The sequence below is a fragment of the Chelonoidis abingdonii genome, chromosome 5, assembly GCF_003597395.2.
Source record: "Chelonoidis abingdonii isolate Lonesome George chromosome 5, CheloAbing_2.0, whole genome shotgun sequence".
Lineage (NCBI taxonomy): Eukaryota > Metazoa > Chordata > Testudines > Testudinidae > Chelonoidis > Chelonoidis abingdonii.
This window is the reverse complement of record NC_133773.1, coordinates 8205815-8232073: the sequence shown is the minus strand read 5'-3', so window position 1 is coordinate 8232073 and position 26259 is coordinate 8205815. Positions and strand designations below refer to the sequence as shown.

Genomic DNA, 26259 nt, shown 5'->3' with positions numbered 1-26259 from the left:
CAGTGCGCTTCTCGTGTACAGCTAGTGTGTGTGTGTCCATGCGAACTGGGAACTATACTTCTCAGCTCAGCAGTGTAGACGTACACTTGGAGCCAAAACAGTTTCTCATGCACACAGCTCACTCTCTAATTTCATATGAAATTGCCCTGCTCTGAGTCGTGAACCTGGATTCAGGGAATAAATAAACCATAGATTGCTTAAATTTCCCTTTGACCTTAAAAAAGGGCCAAAAAACTATATGTAGCCTACAGGGAAAAAAAACAGTAGACTTGGCTGGTCTGCATTTGTGTTTGCTTGTCAAGGGCTTGCTAAATCTGAAATGAATTAACTCTCTTAACATTTGACAGTGACCTTGCACGTTGTTTTGCTGTAAAGCTATTACTACTTCCAAAGGATTCGTTGCTGTTTTAAATTATAGGTTAAACATGGGACTATATTCGATTCAACAACAGTTCCAAGCTGTTCGGGCTGTTCATCGCAGGGGAATGTAGATAGCATTGTTGTGATATTTGAGAAGCTCTGATAAACTGGTATTTATGAGAGGTTGCCACTGTTTTTGCTTACTGGACATCTTTGAAAATATTTATGAAGAGAAGCTGCATAATACGTAGAGGAGGCAAAAAAGGGATGGATTTAATATAGTTAAATAACATACTGTATAGCAAGTGAGTGGCACCCAAACTTTCGGAACGACTGTTCTGCTTCACTGGAGGAAGACCTGGGCTATTTGCTGCCTCCCATTTAGGGATGTAGGTGTGAACATGCAGTGGACAATTAGGGCATGTCTTCATGGGGCACTAGTGCGCTGTAAGCCAGGGTGTGAATGTACAGCGCCCTAGCTTATCATGCAGTAACATCCCATGTGGACACTTCTCCAGGGCAGTAGAAGTATCGGATGAAATTTAATAGTGAAAAGTGCAAGGTCATGGATTTAGGGATTAATAACAAGAATTTTAGTGATAAATTGGGGACGCATCAGCTGGAAGTAACAGAGGAGAAGGACCTCGGAGTATTGGTTGATCACAGGATGACTATGAGCCGTCAATGTGATATGGCCGTTAAAAAAGCTAGTGCAGTTTTAGGATGCATCAGTCGAGGTATTTCCAGCAAAGATAGGGAGGTGTTAATACCGTTATACAAGGCACTGGTGAGGCCTTATCTGGAATACTCTGTGCAGTTCTGGTGTCCCATGTTTAAGAAGGATGAATTCAAATTGGAACAGGTTCAGAGATGGGCTACTAGGATGATCCGAGGAATGGAAAACCTGTTTTATGAAAGGAGACTGAAAGAGCTTGGCTTGGTTAGCCTAACCAAAAGAAGGTTGCGGAGGGATATGATTGCTCTTTATAAATATATCAGAGGGATTAATATAAGGAAGGGAGAGGAATTATTTAACCTTAGTACCAATGTGGACACAAGAACAAATGGATATAAACTGGACACTAGGAAGTTTAGACTTGAAATTAGACGAAGGTTTCTAACCATTAGAGGAGTGAAGTTCTGGAACAGCCTTCCAAGGGTTGTTGTGGGGGCAAAAGACATATCTGGCTTTAAGAGTAAGCTTGATAAGTTTTTGGAGGGGATGGTATGATGGGATAGCTTAATTTTGGCAATTAATTTGGCAATTGGTCTTTGATTATCAGCAGGTAAGTATGCCCAGTTGTCTGTGATGAGATGTTAGATGGGTTGGGATCTGAGTTACTACAGAGAATTCTTTCCTGGGTGTTGGCTGGCGAGTCTTGCCCACATGCTCAAGGTTTAACTGATAGCCATATTTGGGGTCGGGAAGGACTTTTCCTCCAGGGCAGATTGGCAGAGGCCCTGGAGGTTTTTCACCTTCCTCTGCAGCATGGGGCACGGGTCACTTCCTGGAGGATTCTCTGCAGCTTGTGGTCTTCAAACCAAAATTTGAGGACTTCACTAAGTCGGACATAGGTTAGGGGTTTGTTATAGAAGTGGATGGGTGAGATTCTGTCGCCTGCATTGTGCAGGAGGTCAGACTAGATGATCATCATGGTCGCTTCTGACCTTAAAGTCTGAGTCTATGAGTCTATTGTAGTGCATTTTGATTGTTCTGCTGTTGAAATGAAAGGACATCAAAAGCGTGCTACAGGAGTTTTAGTGTGCTGTAGGGGTGCTCATGTGGGATGTTCCTGTGCAGCAAGTGAGTGCACTGTAGTCACACCCTTCTTGGGGTGCACTCATGTGCTATGTTGAGAAGCCCACAGCTGTTTTAAACCCTGTTCTTGCAGTGTAGAGAGTGGGGTTTAGAGCAGTCCAAATTCTCTTGAGGGTTAGTGAATGAATAATGAAAGGGTTAAGCAGGCAACTTTTGTGCTTACAGGCCCAAGGGAGCAGAATTGGGATCCACAGTAGAAAAGAGAAACTGTCTAGCTGAGCAGATGGAAATGTTTCTGTTGGAAAAATTGAGACTATTTTTGTGAAGAGTCTGAATTTCCTTGCTCGTGTGGTTTGGAGTGAAACTTCGAGAGGGACAATATCAGGTCAATCTTAGCACCAAATCTAAGTTTTCAGACAAATCTGCCTTTACAATACGTCAGAAATGTTTGCATGGTTATTTAAAAATTCCAGTGGAAAGACAGGTAATTTTTTTTTAAAACTTGAATGTTTCTTTTTACTTTATGTTAATAGTGTTGGTAATGTAGGCATTTTTTTTTCAGAAGGTATATTTTTTCCATTTTTCTGCATTACCCCTCCTATCTCTCCCCCACACTGCGTGAAATTATGAAAACGTTTCCTGAAGTAGCTTCTTGTTAAACGATAGATGTTGAAAATGGAGACCTGCATTCATCATGGGGCTAGATTTTCCCATAATCACTAGCATCAAGGGGTTAATTACTTGCAGGCATTTTCTCTTGCAAACAGTGAATTTAATCAATATCTGTGTAAAGCATTCAGCTTATTTTCCACTAAGTAAGCAACTTTTACAAAAGACAGAGATAAGAAATGCAGCACTGTTTTTCTATTAAAGAATACAAAGCTGTGATGCTTTGTTTGTTTAAAACTATTAGGCAAGTAGTGTCTTGCTGACTGTCTGGCTGACTAGCTTTAGTGCTACTGAAGACCTAAAGAAAAAACTACCAAATCAAGTCATTATTGGGTCCTTCCAAAGCTGTTTGCTCTTGTGCTTAATTTCAGTATGTTTCTTCCATAGCTATTAAATTATATCCATGCATAGTTAACAGGGATAAAATCTCATCTATGTTAAATTGGATATTAAATTAACTTTTTTTTTTTTTTAATTTTAGTGATTGATAATGGGGGTGATTCTTGCACTTTGTGTGGTCTTTTACCCCTGTGCACTATGAACACCTTTTTGGTTATGTAACAGTTCCAAATCAGAGTGCTGGTATTTTACACCCACTTTGCACCACTGTAAATCATCACACATAGTTCAAGGCATTGGCACATCCAGTGACTCAATGCCGTTTGAACACATTTTATTTGTGCTGCTGTAATTCCGCTTTGAAGTCAGCACATCTAGCCAATCTTGTCAATTTCCTTATTTCTTTTTCCTCCCTTAGACTAATTCCATTAAAGTAACACAAGTACTCCTTGGTGTGCTGGTTGACATATAGCACTGAAGAATGAACTCGTTAGGTGTTGTATCCATCAGTATATCCATAATGCCTTTTAAAGAACGGTCATCTTGAACAAGTATCGCACAGTACATTTTTAGTTCCTAATGCCTTAGTTTTCTTTGGCTCTCTGCTTTTCAGTCAGTTCTGTTCTGAAGAGTTGTGCTTTTGTAGCTGCTGTGTGTAAATCACTTTAGCGTGATGCTTGACAGCAGATCCGGTTGTGATGCTGATGATGGCATCACTGCAGCCAGAAAGGTCAATATTCAGTAGAACCTTCTTGTAAATTAATGCAGCATGCCTTTGCTTGGTGGTTCAAATCCAGAACCCTGTGGGGCAAATGTAACTTTTAATTTGTTTGCATTGGAGCTGTATCCCTTGCTTGCTATCGATAAATTGAATGTTCTGCGTTGGACAATTCATAGCTGCTCTCTCTCATTGTCTTTGGCCAAGTATTACCTCCAGAGAACCCAGTAGATGGGATTTGTTTTATTTTGTGAGCCTCTTTCTATTTCTTGTAATGCTTCTTTTGAGTGTGTTCCTCTAAACCCCCCACCCCACCATCAAAAGGCTTGACCCGTAACAATTTTATTTTTACCCTACAAACCCAAACAAAGCTCTGAAAACTTGCATGATGCTGAGGTCTGATCTGAGCAGAGATCATCACTAGCAGTGTGACCATAAACAAGTCACTTGACTACCCACTAAGCTTGGGCTTCCAGTCATCCCAGCTGCAAAGCTGGGTAAAAGCTTTGAAAAACAAGTGCATCCATTCAAGTGAGTGAGCAAATGACAGCAGGGGGAAAAATAGCTCAGACTAAACTGTGATACAAGCAAATATTTTTTGTTGGAAGCAATGATACTTGGTTATACAGAGTATAAATCAGAACAATTCAGGCTTTGATTTAGCAGGGACTGAAGGGCAAAACAAAGGAAACACTGTTATGTCCAAGCTTCAGAAATATACCCAGATAGCAGTGGCATGCAACAAGCTTTTTCATATGCTTTTTGGCTCACACTGGGTTTTGTGTAAGAACCAAAGTTGGCAAAAACAGCAAGCATTGCTCATACAAGAATAGCCTATGCTGATTACAGATTTTGGAGAGATTTTTAATTAGGCCAGTGCTGTGAAGGCTACAAAGTCTTGGGACTTCAAAACAAGGCTGTCAAATATTTTACAATTGATCATATTTTAAGCAGAAATCACCACTGCAGTCAACAGGGAATTTAAGCTTAAAATTGGTGGCATGATTTAACTCTATAGTTGTTTTCTTCAAGGTTTGGTTCACAATATCCTTCAATCCTCCTCTGTGAGGACAAAAAATGGTGGCTAGTCAGAATCTTTCTTGTGAAGGGCTGTCTCTTTGGTGGGGTCACAAGGAGAAATCGACAAACTCACCCATCCCCCACAAAAAAGCCTTCACAAGCCAAACATCTCAAGAAGGAGGCCTGTGGTGCATGTGCCAGGGTACATCTGTGACCATGCATGGGGCTGCTCCGGCTGACGTACCTGTGGCTGGGGCTCTGTGTCAGCACAGGAGAGCAAGGGGAAGGAAGAAATCCCCTTACTCCTTGCTGAGGACTCCATATTCCCTATTCACTGCTTTGCAAAGCTGAGCTGGCATTGGGTGTGTTGTGATTTGCTGCTGCTGTGGGATAGCAGGAGGTTCCCACCCACCTAGAGTAAAGGGGGAAGCAGAGAGGGCTGGTGCCTCAGAGACGCGTCTGAGTCACAGTGCCTTCTGGGGCTACTCTTGGGACAGGGCAGTTTATGCTCCACCCCTTGCTCAGGGCTGTGCTTAAAGGCATGGTCGAGTCCAAGTGCCTCACTGGACTCTCACATGTGTAGTCACTTGATGTGCACATACAACCACAAGTTCACGCTCTCCTGAATGTATTGGTGCCTGTGCTTTGGGTCTGTATGTCAGACATTGCAGCGGGAAAGTGGGTTACTGGGGTTAAAATTCACCACTGTGCAGAAGGCTTCCATGAGGTCTGGCCACCACATATAGCCACTGAAGCCCTTCTTTGAAAGAGTAAGTGGGACATAAATGATGCACAGACTCGAGTGCTGGCCCTCTGCACAGGGGTACATTGTGTGTTCCTACCAAACAGCTAAGAAAGGCCGGTGAGGGGAGTGGTTCTCAACCTTTTTCATTTGCAGACCCCTAAAATGTCTTGAACGGAGGTATGGACTCCTTTGGAAATCTGTTGTCTGTGTATGTAGTTGAATTCTGTTCAGTCAGTTTTCAGTCTGTCTTTCGGAGACCCTTTAGGCATAGTCTGTGGATCACAGATTGAGAACCACCGTGTTAAGGGAGCCAGTTTGTGCTTATACCTGCTGTCTTGATTGCCATGCACTAATCACCTGGTTTTGTTACTGACCTCGCTCTTCTCTTTTGTTTGTAGGTTTCAATTCTGGATATTGGTTGTGTGTTTTTTTGTTTTTTTTTAATTTTTATGATTATTATTTTTGGTTGGCTTTTTTTCCTTCCCCTGTGGATGTGAATTGAAGACCTACGGAGGAGCTCTGGACGAGGGAACAGGAGGACGCTTACTTCATTTTATTTGGAAACACTCGTTGCCGCGGTACCTTCAAGTTATATTCCACAGTCATGTGGTCATCACAGCTGCTGTTCTTCACAATGCTCTTAGCACCAGCAGTGCATGGTAAGAGAGAGGTGGAGGGAGTTGATGGGGTGCTTAGGTTTTTTGCCTGTATAATCTATGTGAAATTGCTTTTTCTAGGCCAAAGGGACCTAAGGCAGTGAGGAGGCCAAAACCCATTGAAACTCAGTAGAGTTTGGCACCAAACTCCTTTACACCTCTTTGCAAAGCCCAGCCTACATTATTTATTTAATTAATGATCTGGAGGATGGCGTGGACTGCAGTCTCAGCAAGTTTGCAGATGACACTAAACTGGGAGGAGTGGTAGATACGCTGGAGGGTAGGGATAGGGTTCAGAGTGATGTAGACAAATTGGAGGATTGGGTCAAAAAAATCTGATGAGGTTCAGGAAAGACAAGTGCAGAGTCCTGCACTTAGGATGGAAGAATCCCATGCACTGCTACAGTCTGGGGACCGAGTGGCTAGGCAGCAGTTCTGCAGAAAAGGACCTAGGGGTTACAATGGATCAGAAGCTGGATATGAGTCAACAGTGTGTCCTTGTTGCCAAGAAAGCTAACAGCATTTTGGGCTGTATAAGTAGGGGCACTGCCAGCAGATCGAGGGATATGATCATTCCTCTCTATTCAGCATTGGTGAGGTTTCATCTGGAGTACTGTGTCCAGTTTTGGGCCCCACACTACAAGAAGGATGTGGAAAAATTGGAAAGAATCCAGCGGAGGGCAACAAAAATTATTAGGAGGCTGGAGCACATGAATTATGAGGAGAGGCTGAGGGAACTGGGATTGTTTAGTCTGCAGAAGAGAAGAGTGAGGGGGGATTTGATAGCTGCTTTCAACTACCTGAAAGGTTGTTCCAAAGAGGATGGATCTAGACTGTTCACAGTGGTACCTGATAACAGAACAAGGAGTAATGGTCTCAAGTTGCAGTGGGGGAGGTTTAGGTTGGAATTAGGAAAAACTTTTTCACTGGGAGGGTGGTGAAGCACTGGAATGGGTTACCTAGGGAGGTGGTGGAATCTCCTTCCTTAGAGGTTTTTAAGGTCAGGCTTGACAAAGCCCTGGCTGGGATGATTTAGTTGGGGATTGGACTTGCTTTGAGCAGGGGGTTGGACTAGATGAGCTCCTGAGGTCCCTTCCAACCCTGATACTCTATGATTCTATGATTGCAAAATAGACCTGCAATAAAGAACCATTATTTGACCTTAGGTAAAAAAGCTGTTTATGAACTAAACTGCTTGATGCAGGTGAGGTCACTTTGGAGATTTACATTAGATAGTCTGTGGAGTACATTATAGCTGAGCTTCTGCCCTGCGCTCGGGACCAGCACCCAGGGTAAGTACCACTTAGTCACACTTTGTACTGGGCCTTTGCATAGCGGTTGAATTCCACTCTATGTGACTAGATATCTCTGAGATACATTGTACAGCGTAACCTACCCTTAACCACAGCTACAGAGAGGATGAGATCTCACTAAATTATCATCACTGATGCTATTAGCGCACATATTAACGTGCCACGGTAGCCATCCTATTTTGTATTCTCTTCAGCAAGTAATTATAATCTATTCTTTATCACAGATTAAGGAAAATTGAAAATGGATCCATCTCACTATGTGGACAGGGCTTATAGGGCAATCAGGGCCAGTGCAACCATTTAGGTGACCTAGGCGGTCGCCTAGGGCACTGGCATTTGGGGGGCGCCATTTTCTTCGGCAGCAACCACGGTGGCCGGATCTTCGTCCGCCCCGGTTGCCACCAGCATTTAGGCGGAGGGAGTTGGGGCAGAGGAGCGCTGGGAGGGCCTCCTGCAGCAAGTAAGGGGTGAGGGGCTGCACACAGGGGAACTCCCTGCCCCAGTTCACCCTTGACCTGCCTCCTCCCCAAGCACGCCATCGCTGCTTCGCTGCTCCCACCTCCCAGGCTTGCGGCACCTAAACTGATTGGCGCTGCAAGCCTGGGAGGTGGGAGAAGTGAAGCAGTGACAGCATGCTCGCGGAGGAGGCAGGGCAGGGGTGAGCTGGGCGGTGTGCCTCAGGGCAGACGGTTGGGGGTGGGGAGCTGCCTCAAGGGGGGTGCCTCAGGATGGGAGGGGGGGCAAGGGGGAGAGGGCACAAGGTGGAAGTTTCACCTAGGGCGTGAAACATCCTTGCACTAGCCCTGAGGGCAATGTTTTTAACAATAGGAACCCAAAGTTATGCACCTAAAATGATTGGCCTGATTTCTAAATTACTGAGTGCCTAGAAAAACCTGCTGTTGGGAGGTGAAGGAGGGGGTAAGCATTTCTGAAAATCTGGCAACTCCATTTGAGGGCCTTAAGGGGAGCTGAGCTCTTCTGAAATTCTGGCCTTAGTGTCAGGTCATTGGGAGCACCCTGGACAATCCACGCCATTGACTTAGGTGTAGGCTTTAGGCTCCTATTTTTGAAAATCTTGGAGAGAACTCCACATCCACTCTTTGCATGTGGCAGTTTCCCAGAGCTAAGGCTTTAGAGTTAAACTTTTAGTGGGGAAGGAAAAACAACAAAAATACATAGTGCATCAAATCTACTGGCATCGCTTTTAACACCTTTATGCCCTAGAGTGATCTCTGTCTCTTTAGTGTTTAAGCAAATTTCCGCACTGATTTTGAAATTTTAATTTATAATTAAATGGTGTCAAAAAATTGTGGCTGGAAAAAAACCCAAGCTATTATGGAAGAAGCTGTTGGTTCTACTCAGGAAGTTAAATGGTAAATGTTGTTTTGCAAATCTTTATAATTAAACAATATTAATAGTTAAAGCAATTAACAATTTAAATGTCCCTCTGGCAGTTTTGGTTTTAGTCAGAATTCCAGTGTAGCCTGAGAGCTCGCTTGCTAGTTTTGCTGAATGAAAATGCGAGAAAAATGCTAGAAGCCAAGCTGCCCCACAAATGAACAGACACAGAAGATGCAAAAAATCAGGGGGCCTGATTTTTCCCACAGATCTGCTCTTTGGAAAGTCATTTAGTCCTATGCAAACTGAGTGGAAAGCATAGCTGGTGTCAATGACTCCACAAGGGGCTTATGAGTCTGTTACAGCTACAGCACCTGGCTTTTTGGTTCAAGTGGTATGAGCTCTGGTTCAACCCCTGCTGGTGGCCAAGTCAACAGCCATCCCACCAGAGCCTGGCCCCAGTGCAGTTCACGGTGTTTCTGCTAGGAGGAGGGTAATAGAAGTAATTTGTGAGCATGCGTTTAGCCTAATGTAGGGGGAAGGGTGCACCCACTAAAATATGAGTTACACAGAAGGTCAGAGTAGATGATCTAATGGTCCCTTTGGGTATCAAAATCTGCAAAGCTCAATACTTGCTGCCCTTTCTGGCCTTATCCCGCACCATTCGCACAGCAGTGTCTCCATGAGTGGGGTGGGGAAGCAGATTCAGTGTGGAATTTTCTGCTCTCCAGCTTGAGGATCATTCTGGAGAGTTTGTAAGTGCACACAGCAGCCAGAATTCAGCCGTGTGCTAAATATGAAATTAGTCTGGTTAAGACCTTCTCATTCTTGTCTCCTAAGAGATCTCTTTAATGTAGACAGAAGGTTTGCCTGGGAAGCTGTAAGACCGTATCAAAATTTAATACTTTGGAGTCTATTTGTTACAAACTGTGAAAATATCTGGTGATCAGGATAATTCCAGGGATGTGTACTAACTGGTGAGGTTTTATTTGTACTGGGGTATTTTTTGAGTCTTATTTTTAGGGTACTCTGATTGCCCCTTCTTCCATATGCAGCTTGTAAATTACAATTTGTTCTTGTATGTTGGGACAATGGAAGGATCGCTGCTTTTATATATATATTTAATCTAGGCATGCCCAGTTCTGCCATACATTTGTTTTTGTGGTTACATTTTCCCATCTCCGATAAATGTGTAAGGTTCAAAGTGACACCGTTGTGTAAGAAGACGTGCCAGGCATACCATTTCTGGGTGCATATTGTATGCTTAAGGTTGTGATGTCAGGTGTGGGGTCAGAGGACCCTTGACTGCACTGCTGTGTGAGACAAAATAACCCCCTAGAGATGCTGCCTGAGTGGGATGCTTTCATGTTGCTGTTCAGCAGAAATGATATAGGGAAAAAACCTCAATTGCTGCATTTCCTTGGTGATATTATCATGGTTGCTGCACCATAAACATCCTAGGGTGACAGGATATCCCGATTTCATAGGGACGGTCACAATTTTTGGGTCTTTTTCTTGTATAGGCTTCTATTACCCTCCCCCCTGTCCCGATTTTTCACATTTGCCGTCTGGTCACCCTAAAACACCCAGACACAGACCTCTTTTTGTCCAGTGCTACTTCATGCCTCCATACCAGTGAAATTCTCCCTGTCCATAGGCCTGTCTACCCATTTGAGTTGCAGTGGAACTGAAGTGCTGCACAGGACTTGTGCTGGCCCCCTGTACCTCTGTGCAAGACCATAACCTCCTACTTTATTCAGTAGGAAACTCGCTCACTGCAGACTCATTTGAAAGGAGCTGCTGCTGCCCTAATGAAGCCTGTCAACCCAAGAGTTGACCCTTTGCTGTGTTAGCTGCACCCAGTACACAAAGTTCTAGAGTTAGTTGAAATGGAAAATACCAATGTTAAAAGAAAAACTAACTTTGGAGGGCTCTGGAATGACGGGAATTTGCCGCTGAGCTAGCTAGGGTTCATAGGAGCTATGAAGTATCTGTGGGAGATGCGCATTTTGGGCCAGAGTGCAGCCCAAAGCCATTGGCTCTGCACTGCATTTGGGAAGGGAATGACAAGGGGTCTGCTGCAATTCCTCTTGGGGACTCTGCAGCACACGGCACACAGCTGGATCTGCCACTCTTTGGAAGGTGATGTGTGGAGAAGGGAGTGTAAGACCATGGCCCTGCATTGACCGCTGATGGGCCCCTTTGAAGAGAATCCCTTCATTGTCCAGGGGGCACAAGGTCCAGACTTGTGTCTGGCCTTTGAACAGGTCTTTCAGGGAGCATTGTCTTCGCTCACTTGCGCCAATGTGCACCTGAGCAAGCCCACCTGCAAGCTGTCCCTTAGCCTGTTCTGGAACAAGCATGTTTATCGTAGACGGAGAATGACCTTCTCAGATGTTACAGTCCCTCCTCCCCAGCCCCCCAAGTAACCTGCCCTCCCCCCAACCAGGTGGATTTCTTTCGGTCTTAAAATGGGTGAACAGAACCCCATTGAACTCCATGAACCCCATTTGCTCTAATGCCAGTCTAATGTGGAAAACACTCAGACACTGATGATGGGCAGCAAACCCTTAGGCTGCCCTGGTGTCTTATTTAAACCCAAATGTATTGCTAAAGATGTGTTTAGATGTAAAGCTTCTCAGTGCATTGTATAAAAACAAAATTCATCCTTCTTCATCACTACCCTGCAGGCCAAGAGAGGTGCAACGCAAGTGTGTGTGGTGTGAAATTACACTGATCTCTAGCCAGATAATGATCTCTCACTTTGAACCTCTTAATAGCTCTGAAAAAGTGATGCAAACCTCTGCAGCCCCAAGAGATCTATACACTGAATGTCTTGTCACATGATTATTTTTGGTCCCATTTTGGATTTCCAGAAACCAGGATGCCCAAGAGGATTTGTACTCCAGCAAGATCTAGCGCAGTCATTTTCAGCTGACCTCTGTATATTTAGGACATGGGCTACCTTGGCTTTCTGTTTCAGAGAACTAGTCTAAGCTGGGCCTGAAGTACTGTCACTGTTATTTGGAAGCGGAAAAGCAATTTGTAACCATGTCCAGTCCTGCATTGCAGCAGCTGGGAGGAGAGAGTCCCGCCTGCTATTCTGTTTCCAGCCTTCCTAAGGCCTTTGTACCATTTTACTGCCATTTTTGGTGGGCAGCCGTGGTGGTGGTGGTGGGGCGGGGGGAGGTCTCTTCTTTGTAAAGAGATGGCGTTCACAGGACAAGCTGATTTCTCACTGCATTAGCAGGTCAGGGTACAGGGCCAGGTTCTGTGTTGTTTTTGCTGGGAGCCTTGGAAATATTTATTACTCAACAGCACTGGAAGTTGTCTGGTGACAATGATTCTGTTAAAGCAATCAGCATTATCTTTCTTGGGGAAATACATGATGCTAGCAAGCTGGTCCTTGGTGATAGAGAGCTGCTTAATGTGAGCTGAATGTTTGCTTTCTTACCTTTGGAAAACTGCAAGCACTGCCACCTTTTAAAATACATACTATGCTCCTTTTATACTTGTACAAGTGTTATGTTAGCTTGTGAATGGTGGGAAATTGCCTTTTGTATGCTACTCTTTATATAGTCACAGTGAAATACAAGAGACATGTTTTATTAGTTGTGAAATAGCCAAGTTGACATCCAGGTTTCTGCCTAACTTCATTGTTTTAAAAGATTAATCATCCTTGAAATATTTATAATATTTGCTAGGCCAGGCAGTTAGTATTACTGCAGCAGAGCCACCATTTTTATAGAAGACGAGGTGATGAAAGAAAAGCTTTTCCTGGTAAAAGGGCTGACCACAGATGTATACCACAGTGTTTTTATTAGCAGCACAGTACTAAATTCAGGAGTATTAAATTCTCCAGCTGATGGCGGTCTGATCTATAAGCCGGTAGAGGGTGAAATTCAACCCTGCAAAGGTCCTATGCACCACTTAATTCTCACTTAAGCCATTAAGTGGTGCAAAGGGCAGTGTGCAGGTCCCTCTCTGCACAGGGGTGAATTTCGCACAGAGTAAATAGGGGAATTTCTGTTTTTTTTAATCCTTCTTCAGTGTTCTGCAAACGTGCCTGCCCAAAGAGTTCATACGCACCAATGCATTATGGAGGCTAAAAGCAAGCAAAATCTTTTTTCACTTGCAATCCACAATGTTCGCTAGTCACATACAAATTTTTCATGAATTTCCCAGATCTCTCACACCTAGAAAACTAGATAGTAGCTATGAGTTGGCAAAGCATTCTGGCTATAAACATGCAAATAAACATATCAAGGGATTACCACCTCCCTTTGCTTTTCAAATATGTATATTACATAGATCCAGAACACATGGATTTTTTTGTTCTGGACCAAAGCATTGTACAACACTGATTTAGATTAGTCTACTTGCTCTCACTATTACAGAAGGAAAGTGGGATTCTTAGTGAATAATCTGTATGCCACTACCCATGATATGTGACCAACTTGTATCTGTTACATGGCAAGCTGGTGCCTGAGCCCTGGCAGTCAACTCAGTGTGTGTGCTCTGAGTTCATAGTGGTAATTAAGCCATGCAATATGACAGCATGTGAATTACAGTGTGGTAATTCACCCCCAGAGCATTTAGGCAAAAAGGATGGAGGCCAAATGGCCTTTATGCATTGAAGAGTTAATTATTGTACCACAATTTACTCCCCATCACATTTGACTGCAATTTTAAAATGTTTTTGTTTTAATTTTTTCCAAAGTTATAAAATGCCCCAAAATACAGTACTGAGAAGTCTAACACACTTTCACAGGAGAACAGCAGGAGAGAAAGAGAGGAATTTTGCTGGGTCCTAAGGTCTCAGGAGTTGTTTTAGATGCATTTATTCACCCTAGCCACTAAATGAGTTTTGTGATGTGGACACCTGCCTGCCAACAACTGCATTGGGATCAGCAACTCATTTCACGTAGGCTACCAAACAGTCATTCTGTAGGGTAATTTATTTTAGTTACTTATTATCTGATCTCAGTGTGATCTGGAGACCTTAGCCCAGGGCCAGTCTTCTGAGCCATTCAATCTCTGTAGTTCATAAAGTAGACAGACACCCCCACAACAAAAATCACCATCGCAGATGGCACTCTTGTTACCAGTCTCAACAAAGGTTGGATAATAATTGAGACTGCACTGTCTGGAGCAAATTGGCAGCAGGGTGATGCTGCTTCTGGTAAGTTTGATCTGTTGTAGCTCATGTCTCAAGTGTCATAAAAACAGACTCTAAAAATTGGCATGAAAACACTTGGAGAAAATGATTGGAAAATGCCTTAAAACCTTACATCTAAAATGTGTTCTGTTCTGCAGGAAAGGGTTGTCTTAATGATAGGAATACAGTGTTGTTCATTGGAATTCATTCTGTAGGTCAATAAATCCTTTCTGGGACAGGTAGTCATGGGTTGCTAACATCACTGCTTCATGTGCTCATAGCCGTGTAGATTAAGTTTTTTAAAATCAAACAAACCTGTGATACACAGGGTATCAGAGTAGGTGATCTAAGTGTCCCACCTGGCCTGAAACACCATCAAGTTGTAGAACACCATTTTATTGTAGAGTAATTCCTCTGCCATTCAAACAATATCAACATTTTTGTCGGTTGTGGGTGGAGCACCTGTAGCTAAGATTGCCTAAGTCTTCCCGTTACAACCTTCTTTTCTCAGTGTCTTTTTAAATAAAATTAACAAGAGACCATTGCATGTTTGATATTTTATACACTCTGACTACGGATTGTGAGCTCCTGGAGCGTGGAACTGTTTTCGTTGCTTCTTGTCCATATGGTATCTGGCACACTGGGGCCCTGATCCTCAATTAGGTTCCTCGGTACTACAATAATGCAAATAATGGATAATAACAGCCGATGTTTACCTTTATGAGAGAGGTGTCCTTGTTCATTCCTGTTCTTTCTCTCCCTTCTAAGGTATTCCTTTCTGGATTTGTTACAGTACTTATACCTCTGTCTGTCTTTCTTATAATGTTCTTAATGCTGAAATGTGTAGGTGAAGGAAGGCAACCCATTAGTTGCTAGTGTAGTCCTTGCCTGCTATGCAGTGTACATGAGGAAATGTACATGAGTCCTTGCCTGCTATGCAGTGTACTCATCCCACCATAAGGGCTGGCTTGCAGTCAGTGCACATGGGAAATGCAGGAACTGTGTGTTACCTGCCTCTCTGGACATGCATAGCATTCCAAAGGGGTTGAAGCCATGCCAAGGGAGATCAGTACAGTGAGGGGAGGGAGGAGTAGGCTGCATCCCCATCTGCATGCTTGGGAACTAAGAGGACATTTGTCTTCCAATTACTCTCCAAATCCCATCAGGTCCACCTGGGATGCTGTGCTCCACACTGGCCTTATGGCTGTGCTTTGCCTATATAGCAGAATTGAGCCATAACTGTCTGAGCAGTGACCTTGTCTAATAGTTTGTCATATTACTGCATATTCTAAAGCTACTCTTCAAAAGGTGGCAGTAGCATCCATAATAGAAATGACGCTTGAAAGTGCTCTAACTTCTGGAAATGTGCTGAGCAATGAGATTCTGTGTGGCACCCCATGGGATGGGGATGGCTGATGGCTCCTCCTGATCTAGAGACTGGAGGGATGCTCCCTGGCATAATTTAGATTGTCCCAATGGCCTGTCTAAGTTAGAACAGCCTGGGCTCCTACTCTCAGACTCTGCTAGGGTGGTGTTTCTGAAAGGGTGCAGTACTCAGTCCCCTCTGAGCCTGGAGAGCTCTGTTCTCCTCCTCCTCCCTGCTCACGTGGAGAGTCCAGTGCTGGTGGTGGCACTAACTGCTCAGGGAGCACACGACGCACTGTGTGCCCAGTCCTGGCTCAGGTGGGGTAAGTGTTTGCCCCTTCTCAGAAACAAGCACATCTTGCCTTCAGTCATTTGCTTTTTTGGAGCCCAACACATTGCACGGGGGTGGGAGGGAGAAGTTCAGACCACGATTGGTGAGGATAATGTATTTTTTGCTCTGTCATGCATTGCTGCTCACCTTCGACCTGTTCTAGAAGTAAGTAGCTACTGCTCCAATTAGATTGGGATTGTTCTTCTCTTATTACAGCTTAAAAATTGGTGAGGGTCATTTATTAATGTTTAATTTTATTATTCTAAAACTGGAGGTTGCAAAGGGCATGATTTAGTAATGAGAGTGAATCCCAAATACACCGCCTGCGTCCTGTCTTGTATAGTGCACTCCCTCAGGAGAATGCTATGCAGTAGTTTATAAGCAGGCCCTTTAGGCTGGGTACAATAGTGCAGAACAGTTGAAATGGCCCTGGTAGCTCAGCAGCTTTGTAAATTACAGGCTGCTGTGAACCTTGCTGCATGGCAGAATCTCTACAGGCAGATAAAACTAGTGTGTCGTTATAAAAAATAGAAGGCTGATAATAATCACACAGGATGTATACCACATATATCACCTAACACATCATCTCTGTTCCTTTTAATGTGTGGCCCCTCTGCTAGGAAAGAGGATTCAGGCATTAAGGCTGACAAAATCTCATGTGGAAAGAAGTCCTGTTATTCCACTGGCTGAGACACAGATTTGCTTTGCAAGACAGAAGTCGGCCATTAAAATAACAAGATGGATTTATGGCCAAAACCTGTTTATCACTGAAATAATATTTTGCCAACTTATTTGCCCACATAGCAGTGTGTAATTGGCAGCATGTTTCATGTGAGTATGCTCTTTTTTAATAGCTGAATCCCATCCTCCATCTAAATCCAGGTCACTGAATATTAAAAACCAAGCAAAAATCTAAACTTTTACACAGGTGAGTCATCTAAAATGTGAATAATGGAAGGGTTCTATTTTTAACACTTCCATTTCATGACATGAATTGAAATCTGTCCTGTCATTGATGTCTGTGATCTTACAGGCATGTTTTAATTAAAAAATTTACTATAAGTTATCATTGTGAGGGATTCTGGGGACTCAAAATTAATAATGTTGGTTGTTTTACTTCATTTGATTGAAAAAAGAAATTGGCCTGTTGGTCAGAAGCCAAATACATAATAAATTTATATAATCAGTAGACACCTTCCCGCCTGTATGCACCGCTGACAGAACTGCTTGGAAGTCATATATTATAATATCAGACAGCCATAAAAATAAATAAACTCTAGTTGCTTGTTTCTGTGCACAGCGAAGAGAGCACGCTGAGCAGGCGTGGCACGGATACTGACTTCACGAGCTGATAAATGCTAATTGGTAAGTGAATATTCTGACAGGGTCTTAACTCTTTAATCCTTTCTACTCCTGGCAGATGTGGAACGATCACCTTGATACACTCCAGTCCTCCCTTGTATTTCGGCTGGAGTACTCAGTGGAGCTTTAGGGAGTCGGACACACAACTTCTGCTGGAATCCAACAGGATTTGGGCGCCAGATCTAATTAATTAGGAATTCAGTTGTCCAAGACATACTGTTGATAGGATTTACCATTAAAACTGCTAAAACAATGGAACGAGAGCACTCTTATAGCAAGTAAAACAGCTGTCACCTTTCAACGTGGATTGCTTTCACCTGTACTTTGATGCATCTGTCCTGTTCAGTTGAAACCATGATGCCCCTTACCATGCTGAAGGCACAAGTCTAGCATACAGATTTCATATTTCCAATGAGCTGAAGGGGGCATAACATCCTATCTAGATACCTATCTGCCCTTCTTGGCTTAGCACCTTCAGTCTATTAATGTATATATCCTCATAACACTTGTGTGAGGCGGAGAAGTAGTGTTATCTCCATTGTATAGATGGGGAAATGAGAGACGGGATAGAAAAAGTGACTTGCTTCTGACTTCCATACATGATATGGTCTTTGTGCATCTAGAGAACTGGATACTGGTGAAGGTAGAAATCCTGTTGGGAAAAGCACAAATTATTTAGATTAATCCTGTGTGCATCAAGAGTTGATTCATCAAAGGCAATCATGTCCTAGCAGATTGCAAACTTTGTGGAAAAATATGATGTCCCATGGATCAAACCTCTTGATAAACGTTGCTGTAGGTGGGTAAGAGTAAGGGCAGAATGGCACATAATCAGGTCACCTAGTAACGTTGTAATGATATAAAATAATTACAGATAAAAATGTCCTATTAAAATTATTATGCTGTTCACAAACTTGAAGAGGTTTTATGCATCCTTTTTTGGCTACAATTTTTGTAGACTTATTCAGGTGTATTTTATAAATAGTCAAGTACTTATTTTATTCCTGACATTCTTTTTCCCCCTGGTGGAATCTTAGGCTGAGGTTATTCTTTAAATATGCAAGCAGACAGTAATGCAATAAAAAAAAAAAATATTTGCAAGTCAATTTGAAAATGTTCATGCTGGGAATAAACAGCCCAAGTACCAAAAAGCCAACAGTAGCCCTTTAGTAACGTCAACAGGGCAATAGAATCGCTGTATGGAATCCATAGTTTTGCTTGCTGACCTCATTTCTCTGCTCTGCCATATATATCAGAGATCGTCTAGGCATCTTTGAGCCTGCCTCAGTGTGGGGAGTGGACTGGATGACCTTTTGAGGTGTTTTCCAGCCCTACAGTCCTATAAGTGTGTATAGTCCCTTTTTACCCAATCTTTTCTATTTTCCTTAGAGTTTAAAATCTCTAGGGTCTGCATGGGTGAGCTTTATAATCTCAGGGTCAAGTATGCACTGAGACTCAGAAACTCAGCACTGTGGGTGTAGAGGAGGTATCTTTTGTTTTAATACAATCCCCTTTTTTGGATACTAAATTTATAACGTGCATAAAATACTTGACCTCCGGGGAGGTGCTGGCATGTCGAGCTGCATCATCCCTTGTTGGCCAGTTGATAGAATGGAGCCAAATATAATATTTAAGCAGGTCCTGTGTATTCATTATTGCTCTGGAATGCCATTGTGGTGAGAAGTTTAAAGTAAGACGACCTTAGGGACATAAGGAAACTGAGACAATGAGATGGGAATGGCAGCAGTCATCAAACCATAGTATTGCTGGGTTTTCTTTTTAATGCATTAATTGTATAAAGGCAGTGGAGTCTGTAGGGTGTGTGCATCTATGGAAACTGGTCTTCTGAATAAAAGTGGTCTGAGTATAGATTGTTTTGGCTTCTTCCTCCACTCCCACTTAAACATACATACACATCGAGCTCTGATTAGAAATTGTATGGTTTGCATTCCCCTTAATCTGCATATCTTGATGTGATTTTCACTCTGGAGCTGCTGCTACTTCCTCCAGTATTGTATTTGTATATATAGTCACTGACTGATAGTATTTATGTTAGCACAACATTATTTGTGCATAATGATATTAATTTAAAATAATAGTAACCAATCAGGTAATCTGGAAATATTTCAAAAGCTAGTTAGAGCTGTGTAGAAGCATTGTAACAAATTATATGCTTTCTATGGACGTTTGATTTTTTCATTAAAAATGAAAACCCCAAAGCTGAAATATTTCCACTATACATTTAAATATGGAAATGTTGCTGTGGTGATTCATGGCACCTGTAGTTCCTATTGCCACATGTCCCCTGTAGACAAGCAGACTCACCCCTGCAGCGCCGCCTGCTGGTGACTTTGGGGAATTAGCTCGATTCAGCTCCGGAGCTCCCTCTGCAGGCCAGTGTTCCACCTATCCTCTGGCCCCTGTGTCCCTCCCTGGACCCTGTGCCCTTTTAACTGGGGTGCTTTCCCCTGGCAGTACCCCCACAGTTCTGGATCTCCCCCAACCCACTATCCCCACCTCACCTCAGTATATGGCTACTGCCAGTTATTGTTTAGCCACCACACCCTGGGGCAGACTGCAGTATCAGCCTACTCATCACTGGCAAGGAGGGTTTGGACCTACTGCCTTGGCCTGCCCCTGGGATGCCCTCTGCAACCCCCAGTCCTGTTAGCCCAATGCCAGGCCGCAGCCTGGGGCTTTCCAGGCTGGAGCTCCCCAGCTCCTCAGCCTGTCCCCAGCCCTGCTCCGCTCAGGCACTTTGTCTGTAGCTCCCTGCAGCCAGGCCCATCTCCCTCTACAGCTGGAGAGAGAATCCTGTTTGCCCCTGCTGCAGCCACTTTCCCCAATCAGCCCAGCCTAAAAGCTGCTTTCTCCAGCCACAGGCCCCTCTCAGGACTGTTTTTACCCCTTCAGGGCAGGAGCGGGGGTCCACCCCACTACATCCCCATTCTCCACTGTGGGCTGGGTTCCCCATCCAGACCACATCTTCCATGAGCCATCATGGCCAGGGAATGCCATGATTCACTACCTCCCTTTTCCAAAAGGTGACATTGTGGTGCATTATGGGAGATGAAGTCCTACCAGGGCTATGTAGAGAGAAGAATGTGGCCATGAGGCACCTGAACTACAGTTCCCATGACACACTGGGGCAGTATTTTCAAATCAAAAGTAATATTTTGGGCTGAAATTTTCAGTATTAAAATTTTTGCTGAAAAAAAAAAAAATTCTGTTTGACAAAAATCCCATGTTTTGACCAGTCTGATAAACCCTGAACTTCACCAAAAGCTTGATTGACATTTGTTGGTAAGCATCCATATGCAGTTGTAGTTGTAAACTATTTTCAACTCAGTAATTTATTTTTTGCGTGGCTTCAGCCCTGAGCTGTGGGGAGGGATAGATCAGTTGTTTGAGCACTGGCCTGCTAAACCTAGGGTTGTGAGTTCAATTCTTGAGGGACCATTTAGGGATCTAGAGCAAAAATCTGTCTGGGAATTGGTCCTGCTTTAAGCAGGAGGTTGGACTAGATGACCTCCTGAGGTCCCTTCCAGCCCTATGATTCCATATTTTTTAAAAAAAATCTTGGTATTTTCTCATATGTTTTGCTATCAGGGGTGGCTTTCCTCTGCTATTTGACTTTATCTAAATCTAAAATTCAAAGCTAAATTCAGAGCCCCCCCCCCCAAAAGAATAAAAATAAACAAGCTCACACACATACCTGTGAATGATACACCTTTAATGCTAATACAATTTAATTGTCTCATATGCTGTGAGGGACGGGCGTACAATGCAATATCCTACAAAAAGGACAGTTAAAAACCAAACAACCTCCCCATAGTTCTTATTGGCTGATGACAGTTATAACATTCTGGCAGTCTGTGTAGTTAGATACTACTATGTATCCAGTATAGCTTCATGTTTGAGATCTCATCAGGGGTGTTATCCTTTAAAGTTTGTCCTGTGTGACAAGTTGAGTCCCAGTGCGGCATAGGCCTTGAAGGTATTTCCGTATTGGCTTGAACCCTTCGTAATGCACCGTCAACATTGGAACTCTCCCAGGCATAACATGATACATGGCAACAATACATTTTTTTAGCAAATATAACCATTGATGCGTAAAAGCAAAGACAGTTAAAGATAGGGTGACCAGACAGCAAGTGTGAAAAATTGGGACGGGGGTGAGGGCTAATAGGAGCCTATATAAGAAAAAGACCCAAAAATCAGGACAGTCCCTACACAATCAGGACATCTGGTCACCCCAGTTAAAGAAGCTGCTTAGTCTTTAGTATCAATCCTCACAATGTGCTGGAAGAAAACGGGTGCCTGCTGTAGTTGCACACCAGCATTCGCACATGCTGGTGCTGACTCAACTTCCTGTTGGCTTGCAGAGCAATTGTATGAAGAGAACAACCCCTATATTCTCACAGCCTACCAGTGTAAGGATGTGGTACAGTATTTACATAGAGGCAAGGGTGGGTGTAATGCAAATGTTATGATGCCAATGAGGATACATGATACTGCCACTGAAATGAAATGCTATAGGACACAATTAGAGACAGGGTTTGATTTTCACAAATTTCTTGGACTTGACACCAGTTTCCTTAATGTGACACCTCTTTGTTCATTCTGAATATCAAAGTGGCACTTAAATTACCCTTTGAGTAGAGAAGGTAATAATAACCACACATCATAATATGTTTAAAACACAGTGTTGCTTCAGTCAGGGTTTCAGATTTAACTTTCAAATGCTTTTCATCTGCAGATTGCAAATTTGACAGACACTTTTTTGTTGATTTTAGCCTGCAAAGACTATTTAAACTTCCTAAACGGAACAGTGTTTATTTGCATTTGGCAGGAGTTTGTAGCACAGTAAATTAGAAGTAAACTGATACATAAGTTCTGATGTATATAGAAATTAATTCCTCACAGGTTTTGATTGTCCGCTTTTCTCTATGCCATCGTGTGTTTACACAAAAAGTATTTCCTCGGAGCAGGGAATCCTTTTTTCTGTTCAGGAGCTTGAATAAGACTTTGCACTGAATAACTGGCACAATTCAACAAAGCCATGTATTAAATAAAAATATAATAATATTGAATGAGACTGCTTTAGTGCACCAAGCAGATCATCTTGTGTGCCCTTAGATTCCATATAAGTAGAACAGATCAATGTTGATCTATAGTATATATTGTCTGGATGTGCCTAGTACAGAATGGCTATGCTAAATATTATATATGAAATTAAAAATCCCATTGTTAACACAGCATTGAGTCTGTGGAGTAAGTAATCAGAAATTAAGAAATGTAAAAATCCAGGTTCCAACATCAAGGCTGAGTTGGCCATATTGCACCTGCTATCTAATGTAATATAGTGGGAATCTGTCGTCATCACACTTACGCTGTAAACTCTTAGGAGCAGGGGCTGCCTCTCTTTACCTTTCCACAGCACTTAGGAAAATGCAGCCCTGAACTCTAGGCACTACCATTCCCTACTCCCCCCACCCAGTTGTGCTGTTTAGTTAGGGCAGTCGATTAATCACAGTTAACTCATGCGATTAACTGAAAAAAATAATCACAATTAAAAAAATTAATCATGATTAATCGCACTTATAACAATAGAATACCAATTGAAATGTATTAAATATTCTTGGATGTTTTTCTACATTTTCAATATTGATTTCAGTTACAACACAGAATACAAAGTGCACAGTGCTCACTTTATATTAGTTTTTATTACAAAAATATGCGCTGTAAAAATGATAAACAAAAGAAATAGTATTTTTTCAGCTCACCTCATACAAGTATTGAAATGCAATCTCTTTATCGTGAACATGTTATTTACAAATGCAGATTGTTTTTGGTTACCTAACTGCACTCAGAAACAAAACAGTGTAAAACTTTAGAGCCTACATATCCTCTCAGTCCTACTTCTCATTCTGCCAATTGCTAAGACAAACAAGTTTGTTTACATTGATGGGAGATAATGCTGCCTGCTTCTTATTTACAGTGTCACCTGAAAGTGAGAACAGGTGTTTGCATGACAGTTTTGTAGCTGGCGTTGCAAGGTATGTACATGCCAGATATGCTAAACATTTGTATGCCCCTTCATGCTTTGGTCACCATTCCAGAGGACATGCTTCCATGCTGATGAAACTCGTTAAAAAAAAATGTCAATTAAATTTCTGACTGTCCTCCTTGAAGGAAGAATTGTGTGTCTCTTGCTCTGTTTTACCACATTCTGCCATATATTTCATGTTATAGCAGTCTCGGATGATGACCCAGCATATGTTTGTTTTAAGAACACTTTCACCACAGATTTAACAAAATGCAAAGAAGGTACCAATGTGAGATTTTAAAAAATAGCTACAGCACTCAACTCAAGGTTTAAGAATCTGAAGTGCTGTCCAAAATCTGAGGGACGAGGTGTGGAACATGCTTTCAGAAGTCTTAAAAGAGCAACACTCTGATGGGGAAACTACAGAACCCAAACCTCCAAAAAAGAAAATCAACCTTCTGCAAGTGGCATCTGACTCAGATTATAAAAATGAACATGCGTCAGTCCGCACTGCTTTGGATTGTTATCAAGCAGAACTGGTCATGGGCATGGATGCATGTTCTCTGGAATGTTGGTTGAAGCGTGAAGGGACATATGAATCTTTAGTGCATCTGGCATATAAATATCTTGCAACGCTGGCTACAACAGTGCCATGTGTGAACACCTGTTCTCACTTCCAGGTGACATTGTAAACAAGAAGAAGGCAGCATTATCTCCTTCAAATTGTAACCAACCTTCTTTGTCTGAGTGATTGGCTGACCAAGAAGTAGGACTGAGTGGACTTGTAGGTGCTAAAGTTTTATATTGTTTTATTTTTGAATGCAGTATTTTTTGTACATAAGTCTACATTTGTAACTTCAACTTTCATGATAAGGAGATTGCACTACAGTACTTGTATGAGGTGAATTGTTTTTTTTTTTTCAGCGCAAATATTTGTAATAAAAATAAATAAAAGTGAGCATTGTACACTTTGTATTGTGTTGTAATTGAAATTAATATGTTTGAAAATGTGGTAAACATCAAAAAATATTTAAAATAAATGGTATTCTATTGTTGTTTAGTAGTGCAATTAATCACATGATTAATCGTGATTAATTTTTTTAATTGCTTGACAACCCTAAATTTAATTATTTTTAATCAAAATGGGCTCCCTGCCCTCTCTCCTCATCAGTCATTGGCTGGTGCTCAATTGAGGACCGGGGCTCTGCCAGAGCTTGTTTTTAGACTTTGGTTTTGAGGTGCCCTGAGCGATACCTTTTGGCCCTACTCCAAAAATAGTGTGGTTATTGTAAGGTTATTATAAACGAAATAACAACTGCTCATTGTGTGTGTGGGGGGGAGAGATGGGGGAGCAGGGAAATGAGGGTATCTGGAATATTCTTCCCCAGCAACTACGTTTAGGGGGAAAACAAAACCAACCCCCCCAAACACTACCCACCCTGTTTATTTGCTGTATCCTGGTGTATACTAAAGCTTTACATTTTTAAGGCCAGATTTTAAGAAGTGCTCAGCACCCAGCAGCTCCCATTGAGAACAATGAAGAATTCCCCACCACTTCTGCCCCTCGACAGCAATGGGAGCTGTTGGGAGCTGTTTGAAAACCTGGTTTGAAGTCGCTTTCCAAGAGTACTAATGCCTTAGGGATAAGAGTCAGTCAAGGCAGGGACTGGACGAAGGGTGACTTCCACCAAAAGCAGAGAAATGTCCCCCATGCACCCACTTCATTCTTCCGGCACCTTCAGTGTATGACTTGTTCTTGAATAATTATAAATATTTCACTTCCTCTACTTGCTGCTTTTGCTTTCCCTTCTCTTTCTTTCCTGTTCTTTCACCCCTTCTTTCCATCCTTTCTGTTGCATGTCTAGTATCTCTCCCTTTGTCCATTTTTGTTTCTTTCCTTCTCCTTTTCCTGCATTACATTTTCTCCCTTCTTTCTGCCATGGGCTTTCGGTCACTCTCCAGTCCTCTTGATCTCTCCTTGCTGTTATTGCTCATTCCCCCATCTCCCGTCATTTCCAAAGCACAACAGACTATGATTATAGAAAAACTTTCTTTTTGGTAAATGATGACCAGGAGTTTGTTAGCAATATATCTATATTTTTTCTGGACTGGCTATATTGATAGCAATCTGGGACAGCATCACTGCATTAGATACAGTGCCTTGCACTGATGATTTCTATGCAACCTCTAACCTTACTGTGTTGCAAATAACTTGTGCCTTTAATGTCAATAGCTATGTCCCATGGAAATGCTGGGAACGTACACAGAGGGAACAGTTCATTGGATTCATGAGGTTTAGAAAAAAAGTTTTCCTATTTAAAGTGTTGACATTTTCCTTGTGCAGCATCAGAGCCAGCTGTCAGATGAGTTTGGGTGGAACCATACAGTATGTGCTGGTGGGGTCAAATCTTTATCTTGCTTACAACTTCTGAAGACCCATTAAGCATCATTGCCCCTTGTTGGCAAGTTGGAAGCAGGGGTTTAGCAATGACACAGTGTTGCCAACTCTTGTGATTTTTATCACAAATCTTGGAGTATTTGGTTAAAGCCCAGCTCCTGGAGTCAAGTGACTAAATGAGACTCTCGACTTTCATTTAAAAATAAAATGAGTTTCTGGTCCCCAGGTCTGTGAAGAAAAACTTGAAAGCACAACCCCTAAAAGCTCAGGATATGTCTATATGGTAGCTGGAGGTGTAACTTGCAGCTCAGCTTGAGAGATGTATCAGTGATAGCTCGATCAGAGATAGGATGCCAAAAATAGGACTTAGCCATGGAGGGTGTGAGTGGCAGGAGGGGATAGCCATCCCCAGTATGATCCTATCTGAGATCTTAGGTACATATTCAGGTGAGCTAGCCCCTCCTGGTGCTTATGCTGATGTGGCCACACTCCTATTTATAGCACACTAGCTCAGTTAGAACTAGCACGGGTATGCTTGAGTTGGAAATTACATCTGCAGCTACAGTGTAGACATATCTTCAAACACCAACAGGCAAATAACAAAGAACCCAACCTATATAATTTTTAAAAGTCTCATGAGTTTTAAGCCAGTCTTACGATCTTTGGGGGCTCATGATTT

At 42.5% G+C, this 26259-nt stretch overlaps 1 protein-coding gene across 1 annotated transcript in view; it reads left to right on the top strand.

Annotated features, from left to right (window-relative positions):
• The window catches only part of ADGRL3 (adhesion G protein-coupled receptor L3), an 836368-nt gene that overhangs the window by 275926 nt on the left and 534183 nt on the right, over window positions 1-26259 (top strand). Inside the window, 1 exon segment of the mRNA XM_075066059.1 lies at window positions 6009-6269. Coding sequence (XP_074922160.1) covers window positions 6215-6269 — 55 coding nt within the window. The 5' untranslated portion in view covers window positions 6009-6214.